Source organism: Lissotriton vulgaris, chromosome 4_1, assembly GCF_964263255.1.
Source record: "Lissotriton vulgaris chromosome 4_1, aLisVul1.2, whole genome shotgun sequence".
In the NCBI taxonomy this organism is placed as follows: domain Eukaryota; kingdom Metazoa; phylum Chordata; class Amphibia; order Caudata; family Salamandridae; genus Lissotriton; species Lissotriton vulgaris.
The window spans coordinates 311,208,209-311,228,204 of record NC_141691.1 but is presented as its reverse complement, the minus strand read 5'-3'; the positions used below and the strand labels follow the sequence as shown (position 1 = coordinate 311,228,204).

General features: G+C 44.6%; 1 protein-coding gene across 4 annotated transcripts in view; it reads right to left on the bottom strand.

Annotated features, from left to right (window-relative positions):
• Positions 1-19,996, bottom strand: part of ARHGEF6 (Rac/Cdc42 guanine nucleotide exchange factor 6) — a 1,115,823-nt gene that overhangs the window by 880,540 nt on the left and 215,287 nt on the right. For all 4 annotated transcript variants that reach the window (XM_086918632.1, XM_086918633.1, XM_086918635.1 and 1 more), the window contains exon 2: positions 19,394-19,477. In XM_086918632.1, coding sequence (XP_086774758.1) covers positions 19,394-19,477 — 84 coding nt within the window. The remainder of the gene's footprint in view (positions 1-19,393; positions 19,478-19,996) is intronic.

Sequence of the window (19,996 nt, the reverse complement as noted above, 5' to 3'; positions counted from 1 at the left end):
TCCTAGGAACCGACGGCCTTTAACCTAGCGTCAAGACCTACTGTCCAGAAGGAAGTACGCGCGCGGCCCTACGGCCCTCAATACACAATATGTATTTATTTAGCACAATAATTCGGCTGTGGAAGGAAAAAGATACAAGAAAAAATCTTGATATATGTACAAAACAATTTTCAGTGATACGAATTGTTCACAGTTGATCAGGGGAAACGAAGATATTGCAGTTATCAGTTTCAGCAAAGCAAGAAAAAAATTTATTTGTCCTTAGTATGAGAACGCAAAGAATATCGATGTTTCCCAGGACGTGTCTGCTCGTCGAACAAAGGATCTGTCGAAGAGACAGCGTCCTGCTGATCAGTTCGTTGGTCTGGTCTTGAGTCTCTTGCTGACAATGTTCCAACAATGGCTTTCTGCTGCACTGAGTGTTCACCAACAAGTTGTGCGTCACTGAAAGGTACAAACGCCGGCAATGTCGCTGCTTCTGTTGACGCAATGCCTTTCCTCACCCACGGGTCTGCCGGCAAAGGAATAGGGACTCGCTTACAATGGGTAGCATGTACCCAGTTCTTCCGTCCCTCAAGACGAACGGCAGTCCTCGTGGCCAAAAGCACCTGGTGAGGTCCAACAAAGCGGGGGTCCAGATTCTTCTTGCGCGAAAAATTTCGGGTGACAACCCAATCACCAGGCTGGAGCTGGTGACCTGGACCCTCCGTCTGCGTCGGCAAGGCGTCGTAAACCTGTTGATGAATTAACCTCAGTTTAGCAGTCAAGTCATGTAAGTAGTCAATCAACATCGGGTACTCAAGATCAACGAATATACCTGGCCTAGGAACCCCCCACACATTCGCAGGACGGCCGAACACTATTTCATAGGGACTAAGCCCTATTCGGGAGTGTACAGTCGCCCTAGTTGACAGTAATGCTAGAGGCAAAGCGTCAGGCCACGAAAGTCCAGTCGTAGCTTGAATCTTCGCTAATTTTAGTTTAAGGGTGCCATTGTACCCTTCAACCAATCCAGCTGACTGGGGATGATTGGCGCTATGGAATTTCTGATTAATTCCAAGGCCCTTACACACACTCCTCATCACACTTCCAACAAACTCACTTCCGTTATCTGACCACACAACTCTAGGCATTCCATACCGAGGAAAGTATTCCTTCAGTAGGATTTTCGCAGTAGACAAGGCAGTATTATCTTTGAGGGGATAGGCCTCGATCCATCGGGAGAATGCGCAAACCACAACCAAAACGTATTTCAGGTTATTGCATCGCTCCATATGGATGAAGTCCAATTGGATCACCTCAAAGGGATACGAAGGAGGAGCAAAACTGCCAGGGGGAGTTGGGGTTCCTTTGCCAGGATTGTACATTATACACACCATACAATTCTTCACCAAACGTTCAGCACACTTAGTAATTCCATCATTCTTCCACACATCAGCCAACAACTTGCAAATACCTTTCGCGCTAATATGTGCTAACCCATGTGCCATTTGCACAACGGCCAGTACATACGCATCAGGCAACATCCATCTTTTCTGATCTGACAAATCAATCCAGCAACCATTCACATCCAACCTTCCCGTACTTTCTTTCCACTTCATCTTTTCAGTGTCGGTGGCCTCATTCTGAATTGCTTTCACACTCTCTATAGTATTCTCACACATACTTGATTCTGTAGGCCACCTAACCGAATTCGTCACATACATTCGAGTGCTAAGGTTCCGGGCAGTCTCCTTAGCAATCTCATCTGCAAACGCATTACCACGACCAACATCATCCGTCACCTTACGATGCGCACTACATTTAACAATTGCAACTTGAGCAGGCAAAGTCAATGCATCCAAAAGATCGTTCACAAGCTGGCCATGCTGTATTTTCGTGCCATGTGACGTCAAGAAACCACGTTCTCGCCACAATCGTCCGAAACTATGCGCTACACCGAAAGCATACTGACTATCGGTGTACACATTCACGCGTTTACCTTTTGCTAATACACATGCTCTAGTAAGAGCGATCAGCTCTGCAGCTTGGGCAGAATTCTGATTCAATCTCGCAGTCTCAACAACAGTATTCAATGTCACCACAGCATAAGCAGTAGTCACATCACCATTCGACAATTTAAAACATGACCCATCCACATACAGGATGCCATCCGGGTCTTCCAATGGGGTGTTTTTAAGGTCCACACGACCTTTTGTTTCCTCCTCTGTCCGCAAGTAGCAGTCATGTTCTGCTACTACATCTGACTCTGCACTAATTGGTAACAAAGTTGCCGGATTTAGGACATTACAACGTTTTATCTGAATGTGGCTTGCCAAGAGCGTCAATTCGTACCCAGATAACCTCGCACTCGTCAAGTGCTGAGTTTTCGTACGGTTCAAAAGAGTATCGACTGCATGCGGAACCATCACCGTAAGCATATTATCCATGACCAATCCTGCTGATTGTCGGATGGAGACCGCAGCTGCCGCAGTTGCTCTCAAACAACTCGGCAATGCTCTAGCTACTGGGTCTAAGGTCGAGGAAAAATATGCACATGGACGTTGCTTACCACCAAAAGGTTGCGTTAAGACGCTTAAAGCACAACCTTCCCTCTCGTGAACATATAACGTGAACGGCTTGCTGTAATCAGGGGTACCTAACACAGGGGCCGAACACAATGAATCACGTAATTCAGAAAAACCTTTCTGACATTCTTCCGTCCATGGTAAAGGAGTCGAAACATCCTTGCACGTAAGAGCCACCAATGGTTTCGCTAGCAATGAAAAATTAGGAATCCACTGCCTGCAGTACGATGTGATACCTAGAAAGGCACGCACATCTCTTTGGGTTTGTGGCACAGCCATGCGCGCAATCGCTGCAATTCTCTCTGGGGTCAATCTCCTTCCCTCCTTTGACAATAAGTGACCTAGATAGGTTACTTCTTGACAACAATATTGGAGTTTAGAAGGTGACACCTTGTGATTTAAGTCACAGAGATGTTGCAGCAACGACACTGTAGCAATTTTGCAAATGTCCTGAGTATCAGCAGCCACCAATAAGTCATCGACGTATTGGATTAAAGCTGCACCAACCGGCAACCTAAACGCATCTAGTTGACCCTTCAAAGCTTGACTGTAAATCGATGGACTTTCACAGTAGCCCTGAGGAGCGCGTTTGAACCGGAAGCTACGTCCACCAAGAGAGAAACCGAAAAGGTCCCTGCTCTCTTCGGCAATCGGGATGCTGAAAAACGCATTTTTCAAATCAATCACCGAAAACCATGAAGCCGTAGCTGGAATCAGAGTCAGTAGCGCCGTAATGTCAGGCACAACAGGGAATTGAGGAACCACAATTTTATTCACCTCCCGTAAATCAATAACAAAACGATAAACAGGCGGTTTGGTAGGATCAGTACGTTTAAGAATGGGCAGTACAGGACTATTGCACACGTTTCCCCGAGTTTCTTCAATGACATCTTTCTCGATCAAATCATAGATGATCGCTAACAAAGCTCGTTCACCATCCAGGGAGATACGATATTGGGGAATACGTGGCAATCGCACATTCGATTTCAACTGAACAACATAAGGGGAGATATCAAGTAGGCCCACGTCGTTTGGACCCGTCGCCCACAAAGATGCAGGAAGAGAACTCAATTCCGGTGGAAGCTTATCGAGGGACAAGTACATGGGAGAGACTACCCTCTCTCCTAACGTAAGCTTTATACCCGCAGGAGAACAATACAAAGTCGCATACAAGCGTTTAAGCAAATCCAAACCCAAAAGATTTTCACCACAACCAGTGGTTAAAATCAATGGAGCTTCGAGCTCACGTGGCCCAATTTTAAGGGGCAAAGGGCGCGAAACTGGATTGCTAACGGGGGCGCCAGAGAATCCAACAGATACATTTGTTAAGCCAGACAAAGGTGCGCCAGGGAGTCTCGAATGCATGATAGAACTTTTCGCTGCACCAGTGTCCAACAGAAAAGGCTCAACGACGCCCGATGTAGCAACTGCGACGTAAGGCCCTCTCTGATCAACCGGAACTGATACCACTCCCTCTCCTTGTCTTTGGCTGTCCTAGTAATTACTATCGTCAGTTCCCTGATCGACGTAATAATCGTCTACATTGTACTGCGCAGATCGTCCTTGCGATGATCCACGTTGGTCGAAACAATTATTAGAATTTGACGAGTTATCAGAACGGTCGTTCTGAGCACCACGACCTCTACCACGTGATGCGTGCTGTGCACCACCACGACCTCTTCTAGACGAATTACCACCACTACGGTCATTTAAAGCAGGACAATTAAATTTAATGTGTCCCTCCTGTCTACAATAAGCACATTGGTTGTACCCCAACGAAGATCTCTGAAAAGATGAATCATTACGCGGCTGCGATCGATTTGATTGCGACTGCGATCTATTCTGCTGAGGCGCATTCTGATTAGAACGCGGCGGATATGCTTGTTGTAACAACACTTTAGTTTTCAGCTCTTTCGTCTTTTTATCGGCACGGTCATTTTCCTCTTTTTCTCTATTTTCGTAATATTGTGCCGTAGCCAATATCTGAGCTGAGGTAGAAACGGCCCATGAACTTTCTGAATTTTTCAATTTATTGCACAAGTCGGGCAATAAGTTCGATACGAATTTATCCACAAACAGCCTTTGTCCACCCTCAGTACCCATATCCTGCCCACTATGATCGACGAATGTTTCCTCGAACCTCGTAAAGAAGTCTGAAACACTCTCATCTTTCTTCTGCTTACAGGCTGACAACTTGTCCCAATTTACCCTCATAGCTGGCATAAGCGTTTTCATTAACGTAATGATTCGCTGGGGAAGAAGTTCAATCAACTGATCGGGTTTAGTAGCAGCCACTTGTCCAGCGTCTGCCGCTGTAATGGCAGCCCAATCACCACCTAATTCATTCGCGTGATCTTGGTGACGAATCTTGGCCCATACCGGTTGCGGTACGACATTGCCAAACAACATGTCGATATCGGCCAGATTCATTATCGTAGCGTCTACGAGCTGCGATAATTCTTTGTAATACCCCGCAGGATTTTTGCGAGGATCAGGCAAAGTTTGTTTCACCTGAAGCACTTCCGATCGTTTCCAAGGGAGGTGTATCCACACTCTCTGGAAATGTGCTGGTATTGGAGCATTAGCATTAGTATTATCAGCGGGTACCCAAACTGGCGGAACTTCTCGCATAGGATATTGGCCAGACCCATCTCGTTGTTCAATGTCCTCAACGAACAATGCATGAGGAATAGGAGCGGGACGAAGAGATAGCAACCGTTCAATAGCACGTCGGACATTAGTATCGACTATCAGTCCAGCTGCGAACTGAAGCCGAAGATTAGACAGGGCGGTCAGCACCTCGTCAGGCGCAACAGCCGCTATCTGATCATGTAAGAACTTGCACATTTCATCAAACACATATCTCTGAGTAGGTATGTTGAATTGATCAAACGTTTCGAGGACAACACGAGGTGGATTTCTAACAGGGTTTATCATCCAACCCATCGCCATATTGTATAGCGCAACACGTTCTCTATTACCAGGAAGCTGGCTACGTCTCTGTGGACCATCAGAACCTGCAGACCCAAAAACAGGTCCGAGCGACTGAAAGAAGTTTGTCGCAAGGGGAGAATCACGATTACGAGTAGAGGGAGAAGAGTAAGACACAGGACTAACAAGAGAAGGAGTAGAGACATTAGCAACGACAGGGGTTAACAACACAGGAGCAGTAGCGTGAGCAGTAGCGGGAACAGGAGTATGTGGAAGCGGAGGAGCAGTAGGAATAGACACAGGCACAGGAGCAGGAACAGTCGGAAGAGCGGGTGCAGGTTGAGGAATAGGCGGAGGAATAACAAGTGGGAGAGCAGGTACGGCAGGGACCACAGGAACTGCGGTACCCTGTACGTACGGAGGTGGCGACTTCATAAGATAGGACATTAAAGAATCCTCAACTGCCTCTTCCTTCTTATCCGACTCCGTAGACAAAACAGGATAGCATTTGTCTATGGACATACGCTGTAATCTCTCAAACACTTCCTTATCCTTATCCTCCTTATCACGCTGAAACTGCTCAGCTTTCTTTACTATAGTAGCAACAGTATCTCGCTGACTACGTTTATTTTGTCTGATCTCTTTCTGTCGGGCTTCTTTGCGCCAGAACCGAAAGGCATCAAACATGGCCGGCCTTGATTTACGTTCGAACAACTTTATTTCCAAATTATCTAAGATCGACGCTTCGAAGCTACCGTGAGGTGGCCAACGAAGATCGCCGTCTTTCTTTGTATATTTGATCCAATAATCATTAAAAGCAATCGGGCCTAGCCCATGTTTGCTATATAAGTCATATGTAGGAGTTCCAACCGGAGGTATCGGACACGAGTCCTCCAGCAGGGAATCCGCACCACAAGGTCTAAAGCAACTGAACAAAGTACTGCGACCAGGCATCTTGCACACTAGCCGAGTTTCACAAACTTCAAGGGTTACGGGATTTACCAAGTCCCAGCAAGAACAAAACCCTCGGTCTTTGGCGGCTGCAGTCGTCAAACAAATACAACAACAACAAAGTACGCTAGCAAAGTGTCACCGACAAAAACACTCACACAGCGTGTACAACAAAGACACCCGCTAAAGTGTCTACAACAAAAACACTCGCTAAAGTGTTTACAACAAAGAACTCTGGGAGCGACCCACAAATACTTAACTCAAAGATCAATGGCGTCCTCAGGAAGGCCCGTCTATCGTCTCGCTATACCAAGGTCTACGCCAGGCGCCAAAACAGGTCTACAGTCAGGGTAGCAGTCCGTCGCAGCCGTTAGGAGGCGGGAATCTTCGCGGGAAAAGTCTTCGGGCCACTTATTTCGACAACAGGATCGATGAAGCGGGGTGCACCTTCCCTCGGAGATTTCACACGAAGTTCCTCACGATCGTCAGGCTTGGACCGGTACCACTGATGCAGCCCCACGTTGGGCGCCAACTGAAGGACTGGGTTCTTTTGGACCCAGCGGTGCCAGGGCACAACACCTGAAACCTTCGTGGGTAACCTGCTCCGGCGTACAAATCACAGAGACACGGGACACTTCCTTCGGCGTCAAAGAGTCAAGGTTTATTTACTGCAGGGAACACAGAAGTCACAAGAAGTACATCGAGTGTAGTTCGGGGAGACTGCTTCAAATTGTATTTGTGGATCGCTCCTTTTATACAGTTTCTACCCATAGGATAACATGATACACAATAGTTTACAACCTGGTTCCCACAAGTCGCTCTCAGAGGGGTCGCTTAGATCACTTTGAAACACACAAGATCCGGAACATAAGTGCGGAAACATTTGGCGGTTCCCAACTGTAAAAACCCATCTTCCCACCATTAGCAAATTCCAATCAGCAGTAAAGTAGATCGAAACAGGAACGAAGACAGGTGCAGAGGAAGACGGAAACAGTGGGGAGATCGGAAAGGGTGTAAAAGGGGAGTGTCGAGAAGCACGAGATACAGACATCAAAGGGACGTGCCTAATGAGATGCACGGCTGAGACAATAAGCCCGTGCGGCAAGATGAGCCTCGAGCGGCGCCATCTGCCTTACAGTAGCATCCCCCTCGTCATAAAGACACTTTCAAAGAACATGTGTCTTCCGCAAATATCTTGGGAGTCCCAGGGTCGCGAAGCGGACAGCGTCCGTTCGCTGGCTACTTGAGGGCAAGAGACAAAATGGATGCCGTATCTAAGATGGAACCCGTGGGTACAGATGACAAACCCACATAACAAACGAACGGTTTAAGTTAGCACAGCGAAACTGCGCACACTTGCTAAACTCGTCATTTGCGGTTCATAGATACTAGACTCGACCATATTCGTGTGAGTCGAAAACACCACTTACAATTGTCACGGAACCTCAGCCCCCTGGCTGTGCTTCCTCCCCTGCCCCCTGGCTGTGCTTGCGGGCGAGCGATTAAGGTATTGGCATTGTAAATGACAATGCCATTTATTTAACAATGAAGCTATTGGCAATGTAAATGACAATGGCATTTATTTATGATTAAAAAAAAAAAAAAATGTCATGAGCAATGCCAATAGCTCTACCTTTAATAATGCCGAGACCATTGCATTGTAAATGCTTGTTCTGAACTGTAGTAGAGGCCAGGTCTTTTTCCTTACCTAGAAGTGTGAGATGCCTACCAGTCCCATTGGGGTAAATGTCTGTTATGTGCCTGAAATCTGAATTGATATCGCCAAGTGAAAGGTGTGTGCATGGGGAGTATTTTTGATGGAAGGTAGTGTGTTTTAATGTTGAATCCAAGTATCTAGCTTTGAGATCAATGGAATATGTTGTGGATTACCCCTGGTAAAGCACGACACGGGACCAGAGTGGCAAAGTGCATTGCTTATATTCCTTCACTTTGGATTTATTATAACACAATTAGGTGTTGGAGGATGGGGACAAAGCTGCTTTAGTTAAGCAGTAGTGACGAGGCCTGCTGATTGCCTCTCCCCGAGCGCCACCATTTGGCTTGATGGAATGTGTGCGGAGATAGAGACAATAGTTTCCTTTGTTCTGCAGACTAAATCATCCAGGCAAAGCCTTAGTTACCCTTTGTTTCTCCCAACGGTGCTATTCTCAAATGCTGATGGCTGCAAGTAGCAAGGTCTTCACACATGATTGTGTGAGCCAGTTAGGCATTCCCCTCATCACTACCTGTATTGGAAACCATCACCTGAAACAAAGACTGTGCCTACTCTGCAGAGGAGAGGTAGCTTAAGAGAGGGAACCTCTTAAAACAGGTTCCAGAAACTTGGAAGGAGAATCAACAGTTTATGACTGCAACATGACAATAAAGGTGGGACTGGGTTCCATATTTCATAGTGACCAAAGAGGTGGTACTCTACAGAGTTCCAATAGAATTCTTGCAGATGCAGGTGTCGCTGAGAACCAGTCTTCCAGACGAGCGGGCGATAACCTGCAAAGAGCTGTTGGAGAAGTTGTGAGACTGCCTTAGAGATAGAGCCAGCTTTGCCAGGTGTGAACGCTGAGCTGAAGAGATCTTGAAGGAGGAGATTTGCCCAGTGAAGTCCAGCCATTGTGCCTAGGTGGAAGGGAGAGCCCAGAAGTGCAGACTAGCATGGGAGCAGGTCAAGACTCGACACAAGTACCGTAGTAGGTCTCCTTGCCTTTCTAAACACCATTAAACTACTGTCTGCATACTGTGACGATGAAGGAGCCATGCATGAGCGGACGCAAGTACTGGAGTAGGTCTCCCTTCTTCCTAATTGCTGCTTACACTATAACTATTGCACTCCACCAACAAAGGAAGGGGGAGTGAGAAAGTATGAAAGACTATGTGCCTCCAAAGACTTTACTCAACATCCAACGTCTCGTTCTGACTCTGCCGGTGAGCAGATAAATACTGAAGATCACAGATTCATGGACACTGGCGGGTGAGCTCTTCACTTGTTTGGGAGGCCTGTTCCAAAGCTGGAGCCTGCACCTAATGTATTTTAATATTAAGGATTTTAGATGCACACTAGCATTCTCCTTGAAACTGTTGGGTTTTTTCAGTTCCAAGAACTATTCCATGGGCTATCATGACATGCTCATTCTTTCCGTTACCTTCGTTTGCACAGGTTGATGCTACAATTTTTATCTCTGGATATTTGACGTAGCCATGAACTATTATCAGCATGATTCACTTATCTAGGAGACTACCAAAGTTGGCTCTTACCCTGGCTCATTTAGTAGAGATATATATCTTCAGTGAAGTTAGGGGCTAGGAGCCTGCTCAACCCTAAGGCATGTCAGGCAGTGCCAACTGTTAGACCTGTATCCTTGGCGTGTTTTTCCCCTATCCTTTTGCTTCTGGCCTCTTGTTTTTGACTGTGTGCTGCATTGCATTTTATGTTAACTCTGGGCACTTTACCACTACTGTTCAGTGCTAAAATGCAAGTACTCCCTGTGTAAATTGTGATTATGATTGGTAATCCATGATTGGCATATTTGATTTACTAGTATGTCCCAAGTAAACTGCACTGTGTGTGCGCCAAGGTCCTGTAAATCAAATGCTTCTAGTGGGCCTGCTGCAACTGGGGTGCCACCCACATGTGTTGCCCTGCAAACATGTCTACGGCATGCTCTGCATTGTCTGTGATTGAAATTTTATGCTGCCATGTCGGTCCAGCTAGTGTACTGTTGCCAGGCTCAAACCTTCACAATTAAGGCACCCCTAAGGTAGGCCCAAGGTAGAAACAGGGGCAGGGTGCAGTGTATGTGAAAGGTAGAACATGTGTTGGTGTGTTTTACATATCCTGATAGTGAAATACTAACAATTCCGTTTTTAATATTGCAGGGACTCTCTGTCCCACTGGTTATCATTGGAGCCGACTTGTAACATCTAATGAGTGTAACTTTCAATTGAGAAGAGACAGAGATTTGGAGTTTGGGTTCCCTGAACTCGGAATTTAAAAACACATCTTTCTGTGAAGTTGGTTTTTAAATTGTGAGTTTGAAAATGCCACTTTTATAAAGTGGTCTTTTTCTTGGTTTAAATTAAGAAGTGAGACTAGAGGTTTTCTAGCGTCATCCCTTCACAGGCACTCTCTGTTGTCTCCCCAGTACAAGAAGACTTTCACTCTTTTAGTTCAATAGTTCATCAGTTTTTTTATTTCATTCCATCAGGGTAATGTAGGTTATAATCATATTTTGTACTCCTTCAATCAATAATCAAAATATATTCCATATTGCAAACACTGTCATTATCAGGCATCCAATGCATTTCGGGCATTTAACGACATGCCCTTCATCAGGGAAAACGACAGTGAATGACACTGGAATCATTCCCGGTGTAGCGCAGTTCTTTATTTTCGATGGTCGCTGTTTGTGTGCAAGCTGATATCGGTCTCTATTGGTTCCAATTATTTTGAACGGAAAGCAAATTCAGCTAAAGGCGCATGGCGTTAATTGGAGTCTGTTGCTCACTGAATTGTTTCAATTCAGTGAGCTTGAACAGTGTACCCCCATCCTTATGTACTCTTCAATTTCTCAAGCTTAATCTGCTTCCTGGTATGAGACCAGATAAGGGTGTCAAGAGAGGTAAGGAGCTCGAATAAGTACTCTTTAATTGGAGTATCCATCTCTCTATGCACGGATGTGATTTGTTGGCAGTCCCTTATAAGAGATGTATAAGTGGACTGTGATTGATGGAAACCTGCAAATGGTTGCCCTCTATATTTAGACATGGTAGCACCGCACAAGCTTCATCCACTCTTTCTCTATACGGATGTACCCTTGTTTTGCTTCTGTCTAAGCTCTGTTGCCATAAGTAATTGATTCCCATGGTCAGTTCTGTTGAGGAAAACTCCAGTCCCCGTGGACCTAGCATCTACTGCAAGTTCTGCCTTCTTGCTCTGGTCACACCATTTCATATTTGTAGACATTGATGTGACATCTTTGGAGTTTTGAAACACATTCCACACAACAGGACCATACTGGTGTAGTACTAAGGATTTCTATTCAGCGAACTATTGAGTCTCACCACATAGCTGCAGCTGATAAGAATGATTCCCACTTCAAGTAAACTGTGGGGTTGCAGCATCTTTATCATCCTTTACTTTTGTTAGATCAGATGAAATGCCACCAGCTGAGAAGCAGCACACAAAGAACGTAGTTACTTTCATGCAGTGGCTCAAGCATGGAGTATAAAGGGTAAACTAATTTGTTGTTGGGAGTGATCCTTAAGCCAATCTGCCTCAGAGTTCCAGTGACCTAAAATCCAAGATGATGAAACTTCATCTCAGATGCGCAAAGCTCTCCTCTGCCTTCCAACATGTCCCCCTCTCACTTAGGCGCCTAAGCTTCAAATAAAATCCCAGCCAGCATTTGTCCTAGACCTTTCACATGGAAATATCATCGGTAGGCTTCCCTGTCTACTATGAAATGAGAGGGGTAATTACAGGTTGAGTGTCCTTGCAGGTCTGAAAGGGGTCATCAGCATTAACAATGACATCCTCATTCATGCCACGTCAGTTGGGTAACACAACAACCACTTCCACGCATGCCCCAAAAGACCCCAAGTGATCTCAGTCTAGAATTAATTTATTTAAACATTTTCCTATTAAACAAAAATCAATAAAACAAATTCAATCTATGGTTATACATTCAGTTAAGGTAGAAATATTGCTATAGGTTATAACTCGGCACCATATAACATCTGAAGTTGTATAATTGCTGAGTAGGCTCAGATTACGGCACTGGATGAATAGGCCTCGTCAACTCTGTTAGATTTTTTAACCCTACAATTGTCAACAGTGCCATTTTCTTTTTAGGTTTTAAGTGATCAGTCCAGCACAGATATTTGAGGAACCAAATTCACAAGTACTTATACGATTCCACTTCCTCCAGTTTGGTCGTTCCCATAGTTCATGTAGAAGATGCAGTTTTTCTTATCCATATTTACTGTCATACTTTTACTTGAACAATACTTCAGGATATCGGCAAGCTTTATTTGTAGAATCGATCTGAATGGCAGCCATTGTAACTAGGTCAGCTGCATACAGTAGGCAAGGAATGTGGAGCTCACTCATTGTTGGAGAAAAGAACGCTGTATTAAAAGGGGGGATGTCAGAAGGTCAGATAAAAAGAAGTACAAATAAAAATGGAGGACGCACACAACCTCGTCTTAAATCATTTTTAATTTATATGCTTCATTAATAGGGTCCCTTCATTATCTAATTCCACTCTGGCCCATTTGCCTATATGTTGTTCCCTGAAAATAGAAAGGGTAAGATAAAGATAGGGATGCTGGCATTTAAGGAAAATGTTTTGGTTGGTTAATACCAAAGGTTGTAGGTCGGTACAGTATAATATACACAACTGTTTAACAATGGCGAGAAATAATAATATGAGCTGCAGTTTAGTGGTTGCATTTTTTTATTCTTCCAATCGTGTGTTCGCAGAACAGGAAGGTCACAGGTCCTTGGGAAAAGAATCTGTTGTGCCGCTAAAATACTGGACACCATTAGACGAATCTTCAGCAAACTTTACCCCCCAAAAAATTCGTCCACCTCCTCTACTTCCTCGAAAGTTTTTATATCAGCAAAATCAAAAGGTGTTAGCTAACTTCAGACCTAAAAAGGTAAAACAAAGTCCACAGAGTAACAATCGTTCGACATTCGAAAAAAGCAATGGAACCCAGAGGCCGGCTCTCTCGGACATCAAATGACGCCAAAAAAAAACACCAGAGTGGCAATGATATTACAAATTCAAATTTCAAAGCTTTATTCGACAGCATGTCAAAAAAGCAATTATTCATCCTAAGACTACAGTATAAATACTACAAAGTTAAATACATCATTTTTTTAAAAACTCATTAAACCATGGTGCTGTCGCTTGCAAAGATTAAGAACAATTTATACAAAATGAGTTAAATAAATTGAGTTAAAAAAATTCAATTAAACATTGGTTAAAAAAATTGGTTGTACATTACTCGATATGATAAGATTCATTGGCTAGCCTCTGGGGACTGCAAGGAGCGGGTGCGAATTGTCCAGGTCCACCCTAGGAATTTTGCAACAGCTATCGCCATGAATGTTGTGCAATCTGATGCGAGTATTCTTAAAGCCTTTACAAAACTGCGTGTCCCCAGGTTTGTACACACCGGTTTTATCCACTTACGACGGGGGCTTATATAAAGGGGACATACAAACAACAGGTGGGGTACATTCTCAACCATATGCTTACAATGATGACATTTGTCATTCTGGTTTACCGACCATTTATGAGTAAAAGCTTTTACTGAAAGAGTCTCAATTCTGAATTGAAAGTACAATTTTCTTTCATAGGGCCTTTCTATAATGTCCCAGTAAGACTCACAAAATGGTAGGAATTTAATATCAAGAAAACGACCAGTTAACTCTGTGTTGGATCCAGTATTAAGGGCAGACAACCAAACCATGTCCCAGTACATTTTTTTCAAGGTTATCTTTGACGGGAAACTTGAGACATTTGGGTCGACCCATAGGTGATCTAGTTCCAATTTCGTTAATAAACCCCTTATTTCTTTGAGCCACGGGATAGAATGAAATCGTCCTGCCCTAGTGATGTCCTTCAGGGCGGTGGCATAGTGAGCTAGTTCAGGAGTTGTCATGATCCGTCTCCAATATAATAAGGGACGTAACCGTGCCAAATCCTCTATTTTTTTCCTGCCAAGATCATATACAAGCGGTACAGTGGGGGTACTTTGGGGGACCCCAACTAGACGACGTAGAAACCTATTCTCAGCTAATTTTCATTGGTTCAAATTGGAAAATCCCCACAATTCCGAACCATACAAAGAGGCACTTATCACCTTCATATTATATATTTCTAGGGCCGGGGTGATTGGCTTGGTCAGAGAAGCTTTATGTTTAAGGGCGATTACACCCACCAGCTGGTGAAATTTTAGAACAGCCATATCAATGTGGTTTTTCCAGCTCATGTTACTCTGAAGGGATATTCCTAAATATGTAAAAGCCTCAACCTGTTCCAGTGGAATACCATTAAAATGAATTATGCCTTTGAATGTTTTCCGCTGATTCAGGGACATGAACTTGGTTTTGGAGGTGTTTATCTCAAGTCCACGCATCTGGAAGAACTCTCCAAACGCATTTACTGCCTTCTGGAGCCCACTCGGAGTCCGAGAAACTATCAGCGTGTCGTCCGCAAACATGAGAACTGGCACGCGTGTCCCGGCCAATACAGGAGCATCGGTGGGGAGGCGGCTTAGATGGTCTACTATGCCGTTAATGTATAGGGAAAACAGTGTGGGCGCCAAGACACATCCCTGTCGAACAACACGTTCAACAGGAAATGAGTCGGTCACCTCACCCTGTGCCCCCCACCTAATCCTTGCATAGTTGTTCTCATGCAAGCGGACGAGTAATGCTAACAGTTCCGGGGCCATCCCTGCTTCAGCTAGAACGCTCCAAAGTTTGGGGCGGGAACTAAATCAAAAGCCGATTTCAGGTCTACGAACACCGCATAGAGAGTCCCATTTGTTAAGGTCACATTCCTCCAATAGAGAGCTATAAAAAAAAGACCTGGTCAACTGAACTAGTACAGGGTCGAAACCCAGCTTGGTAAGGGGACAAAATATCTTTTTCTTCTATCCAAGATTGCAATTTGTTTTGCACTAAACGACCTATTATTTTTTGAGCCGAGTCAATAAGACTGATAGGTCTATAATTACTAGGTAGTGATTTGTCACCCTTTTTAAAAAAACAATTATTTCCGCTCCTTTCCATGAAGTGGGGATTGGCGCACCCCTAGCCACAGAGTTGGCTAACCACTCAAAATACTGACACCAAGATGAACGTTCACTTAAAAACACATCGGCAGGGATGCCATCCATCCCAGGGGTTCTGCCCCTTGACACACAGTCTAGCGCTAAACTGACATCTTTAATTGTGAATAGCTGACACTGATAAAAGACTGTAGGGGGTAGTGAGCACCCTCCTTTGGCAAGTTTACAGGCATATTGCGGTCTGAAGAATTCTATCCATTGATGTTTGGCAACATTATTTTGCGGGGTCTGAGCTGTCCCTCCTCTATCCCACTTAACTATAGCCCAAAATTGCTTTTGATCCTTTGCTGTACAAGCGGTTTTCAGATCGCGCCACTGATCCTCATCCCACAGTTATTTGGCTGCTTTCTTGGCTTTCCTATATAACTCCCTAGCCTTTCTCACACCCAGGATATTCCTGGATCTGAGTTCAACACTTAGGTTCTGGGGGCTAATTTACAAGATTGGTTGTACCACCCCACCTCAGGTAGATTTTTACCGACCTTATCTGATTTTGTGGTCTTCCTAAAGAACCCATGGAGCTTAGTAAAGAAATGGGTATGAGCCTCTAGCATAATTTGGGGAAAATTTTGCTTGCTACTATGGGTATTTATGTTTCCCACTTCTTCGATCACCACTTTTTTAAGGTCCTCCAGCTTCTCTGGACGCTCAATTAATCTGCCCCATTTAATATGGCGCAGGTTATTCGAGGCAAGAATATCTAGGGTGACTTTGCCGCCCCCCCCCATATTGGGTTCTCTAGACCCCTTTTGTACTTAGAATTCCATACAGAGTGGGTTGTGGTTGCTTTTCAACCTATCATATCGATCAATCGATCCCATCCTCTGATGTCCACCAGGAAATAATCTATTCGGCTGGAAGACCTGCCGTTGTCAAATGTTTTCCCCCCTAGCGATCTGACTGGGTACGCCCATTGGCTGCTCTGAGTCCTCTCGCTAGACATAAAGCCTTAAGTTGGATAGCTACAGCTGTCCACCTTCTAATTACAGGTAGATCAAGCTGAGGGACACCCCATTTACTGTCCTCCTCAGCAGCAAGAATTTGATCCTCCTGTCCAAGTGGTTCAAAGGTTGTGTTGACATCACCTCCCACAATAATGGACAGCTGGGTTGGAAGCGCCTCAAGTTGGAGGTCAAGAGCATAAATTACTTCTGATGTTTGACCTCTCACTACCCCCCTAGCATAAATGTTAAAGATTGCCACCCCATGACCACTAGCCCATGTAATATTAACTGACAGTATGTCATTTGATGGAGAATTAATTTGCTGAATTTTACAACATAGTGATTGGCGAATCCAAATTTTCAGGCCCCCAGATAGGCGACCTTTGGTTTTTTTTGTAGCCAGTGCATGAAAGTTAAGGAACCCCAAACGGTGTACTGGAATCAATGACCATGATTCCTGGAAAAGAATGATATCAAACCGGTCAATAAAACTACACCATTCTGGAGATGTTAGCTTATTACTAATTCCTGCAAGGTTCCAGGAGAGAAAGGTCACCCCTGCATCGACTGCCGAAAAGGAGAGAGGATCCTGAGGTGTTAAGATGCTTTGGGTATCACCCTCCCTCCCAGACTCAATTTCTATATTGATGGCTGGATAGTCTGGTGTCTCTAGTGGTGATACCTCACAACCCGGGCTGTCACATATCTCTAATAAATTAGGGCAGATCAGTTGTTTAGGGTCAATGTTCTCTATCAACCTCACTGGGAAATTGGAACCTCCAACCCTTTTTATTCGGGGCGTTGGAATGACATTGGTGAGAGGAATCCCCTGTACTATAGAAGCACACATTCTACCAGGCTCGGCTACTTCCTTATACACAATGCTATTGGCCCACTCAAGTCAATCACATTCATTCAGGTCTGACAAAACCCCAAACCTATTTTCCAAGCTAATTCCCCATTCACTGGTTTGGGCACTAGTTTGAACAACCCTACCCCATTTATTTAACACTGGGTTCCACTTTGACCTTAGTATGCTAGAGTTCACTGCACTTCCTTTTCTACAATAGAAAAATGTAAGCGTAAGTGGAACTATGGTGCTACTCCTACGTTGCGGGGGGAATATGTTTGCCAGAACATTAGGGAGTACATCTGAACTTGAAAAGTTCAAGACTACACAATCACCCTTAAACTTTTTCGGATTGTTCCCTATCTAGGCTACCCTTCTTGCCATGTTAATTTCCTCAGCTAGCTGCTGTTTACCCCATGGGGACATCAACATATTGTTCGTCAATCAATGCAGAGCTTTGCTAATCAAGGAGGTTGGAGATTCCACCTGGCCAGGCGCCAAAGGAGGTACGTTGGCCAGGACCAAGACCAGGGGAGAAGCTTCTACAATGAACTGGGATGAACCTTTCTCTAGGCAAGATGCAGTGGGTCTAGGTGGGGGATAGTCTTTAGCCACTACCTGGCCATCTTCACCTACTGGGGGCTGAGTGGTGGGAGGATTTAATGCCACTTTCACCCCACCACACTCCCAGGCTGCTCCTCAATTGTTTCTGCTCTTCTTGAAACTAGGGTTGATATATTGCCCACCTCCTCCACTGTATTGTTTAGAAGTCCACCCAGGCTTTTTACCTCTGCCGTAAGCTGATCGATTTTAGCCACCAGAAGTTTAATAATATCCTTGATCTTAGAGTCAATCATGCTAACTATTTTATTAATTTGCTCCTCCTCCAAGACCACATTACCACCTTCCACCCCATCTACGTCATCATTGTCCACGATTTTGGGTGGGGAGACTATCCTCTTTCTACTGGAGCGTGACCCACCACGTTTGGTCTCTGCTTTTTACCCACGTTCTAACTGCTCTAGTTACAGGCACAGGTGACAAGGATTTGTCTACTATGGCAACTACCTGAACCTCAGGATCAATTGCTAAGTCGACAGTTGGGGGTATGCTTTGTTCAGTGATATCTATTAAAGGGGGGTCCTTATCAGGGGCATCACTGCTGATGACATGCAACGGGGATTCTAGCAGGGGGGGATCTAACATAGGGCTCAACATAGGGCTTGACACGGGGCGTGGGAGAGGTGCTCAATCCCAATAACTGCCTTCTCTCGCTGTTGATTTTGCTCACAACCTGCACTAGGTAATTGTCTATGGTGTTAGACACGGAGGGAGCCTTTTGTTTGGGCATGGCGCACTCAGTTGCTAGTGACACAATGGCAGCTAGCCTTAAGCCAGATAGTGGTTATCAATTTTAGATGGGACAAATAAGTAACGAGGTCGCAAGTAACCACAATGCTAACAGGGAATAACAGATCTTACTGCATAAAAGTCACGGAGATCCCACAGAACAACGAGCAGAGTCCCTGGCCCAGTCTAGTCACAGACAGTCCCGGACTGTCTCAGACTGTCCGCCCTTTGTCCGGGCTTCGTCCGGGTGCCCCCGCGCGCTCCCGCGACGCAGGGCTGGGCTTCAATTTAAAGCGCCTCCTGGTGCGTAGTGGTGGGCGGCGGCTTCCTGCTGCAGGTGTAGCTGGTCCTGGTGGTCCCCTCCCGTACTGCGGCCGTGAAGGATGACACAAGGCAACGGCAGCAGGGGGAGACCACTGGGCCGACAATTACAGGAGCTGGAGGCGGGATTGCAGGTGCCCAAAAGTTTGGCTATGCGCGCTCCTGGCCTAATGCATGATATTACAATGTAAACAAGAGCCAAAAAAGTAAACAGCACACTGGACCTTTGTTCAATTAAAGGAAAAAGTCAATTGCTGTGCATGCTAGGACAGGGCAGTACTCACAAACCTTTACGACCCAGTGTCAGAATTCAAACATGCAAAGGTCTAAGGACAGGAGCACAATACCCTGCTTTGTTTTCTCTTTTTTAAAATATAAATCTGGATTAGTGTTTTCAGCCAAACGTACTTTAATACTACCCATGTAAGACTAAAAATCTTTCGTATGCATTATTTATCTACGAAATAGATTATTTTAAATGTGCTCCATGATACCAGACACGCAGCAAGAGTAGTCTACTCTTTACGAATATCAAAACTACACACACAGTGGCTGCTTATTTTATGCATCTTTTGTGTTTGTGTAACAGTAACCTTTACCTCGACTTTAAGGGATACGCATCCTTTCAAGAACTCCTTTATGTTTTCAATACATTCTGCTTCACTTTTGGGCTCCAAGCAATACTGAAATTAAAAAAAAATGCATTAAAATAATACATGGTAAAACCTAGAGCACTTTTTAAAGCATTAAAACAGATCAGCTGTGCAACATATTACATGTGTAGCACGCAGAGTGCATACTATTAAGTTCAGATGAACGGCCTATTTTTTAATTTAAGTGTATACCTACCTTTGCCCTAAAACTACAGAACCCCATTAGTAAACCAATTAAATCACATTTAGAAGGATCCTTATGTATATGAAGTCTGATTTAACACTAAAGCAACATCACTTGTCAGGCTTTTTGGCATGTTCACATCCAAACAACAGTTTCTTTTCATAAAAGCAACTCAGATGCATTTGCCGTTATGTGTTTTAACGGTCAGCCTCAGGGTGGCCTCAATTGGCACATTTATTTTACTTGCAAGTCCTTTTGTACTACGTGTACTCAGGGCATTTAAATTAAATTCTTCTAGTGGGCCTGCAACACTGATTGTGTCAGCCACCAAAGTAGTTCTTTTAAACATGCCTATGGCCTGCTGC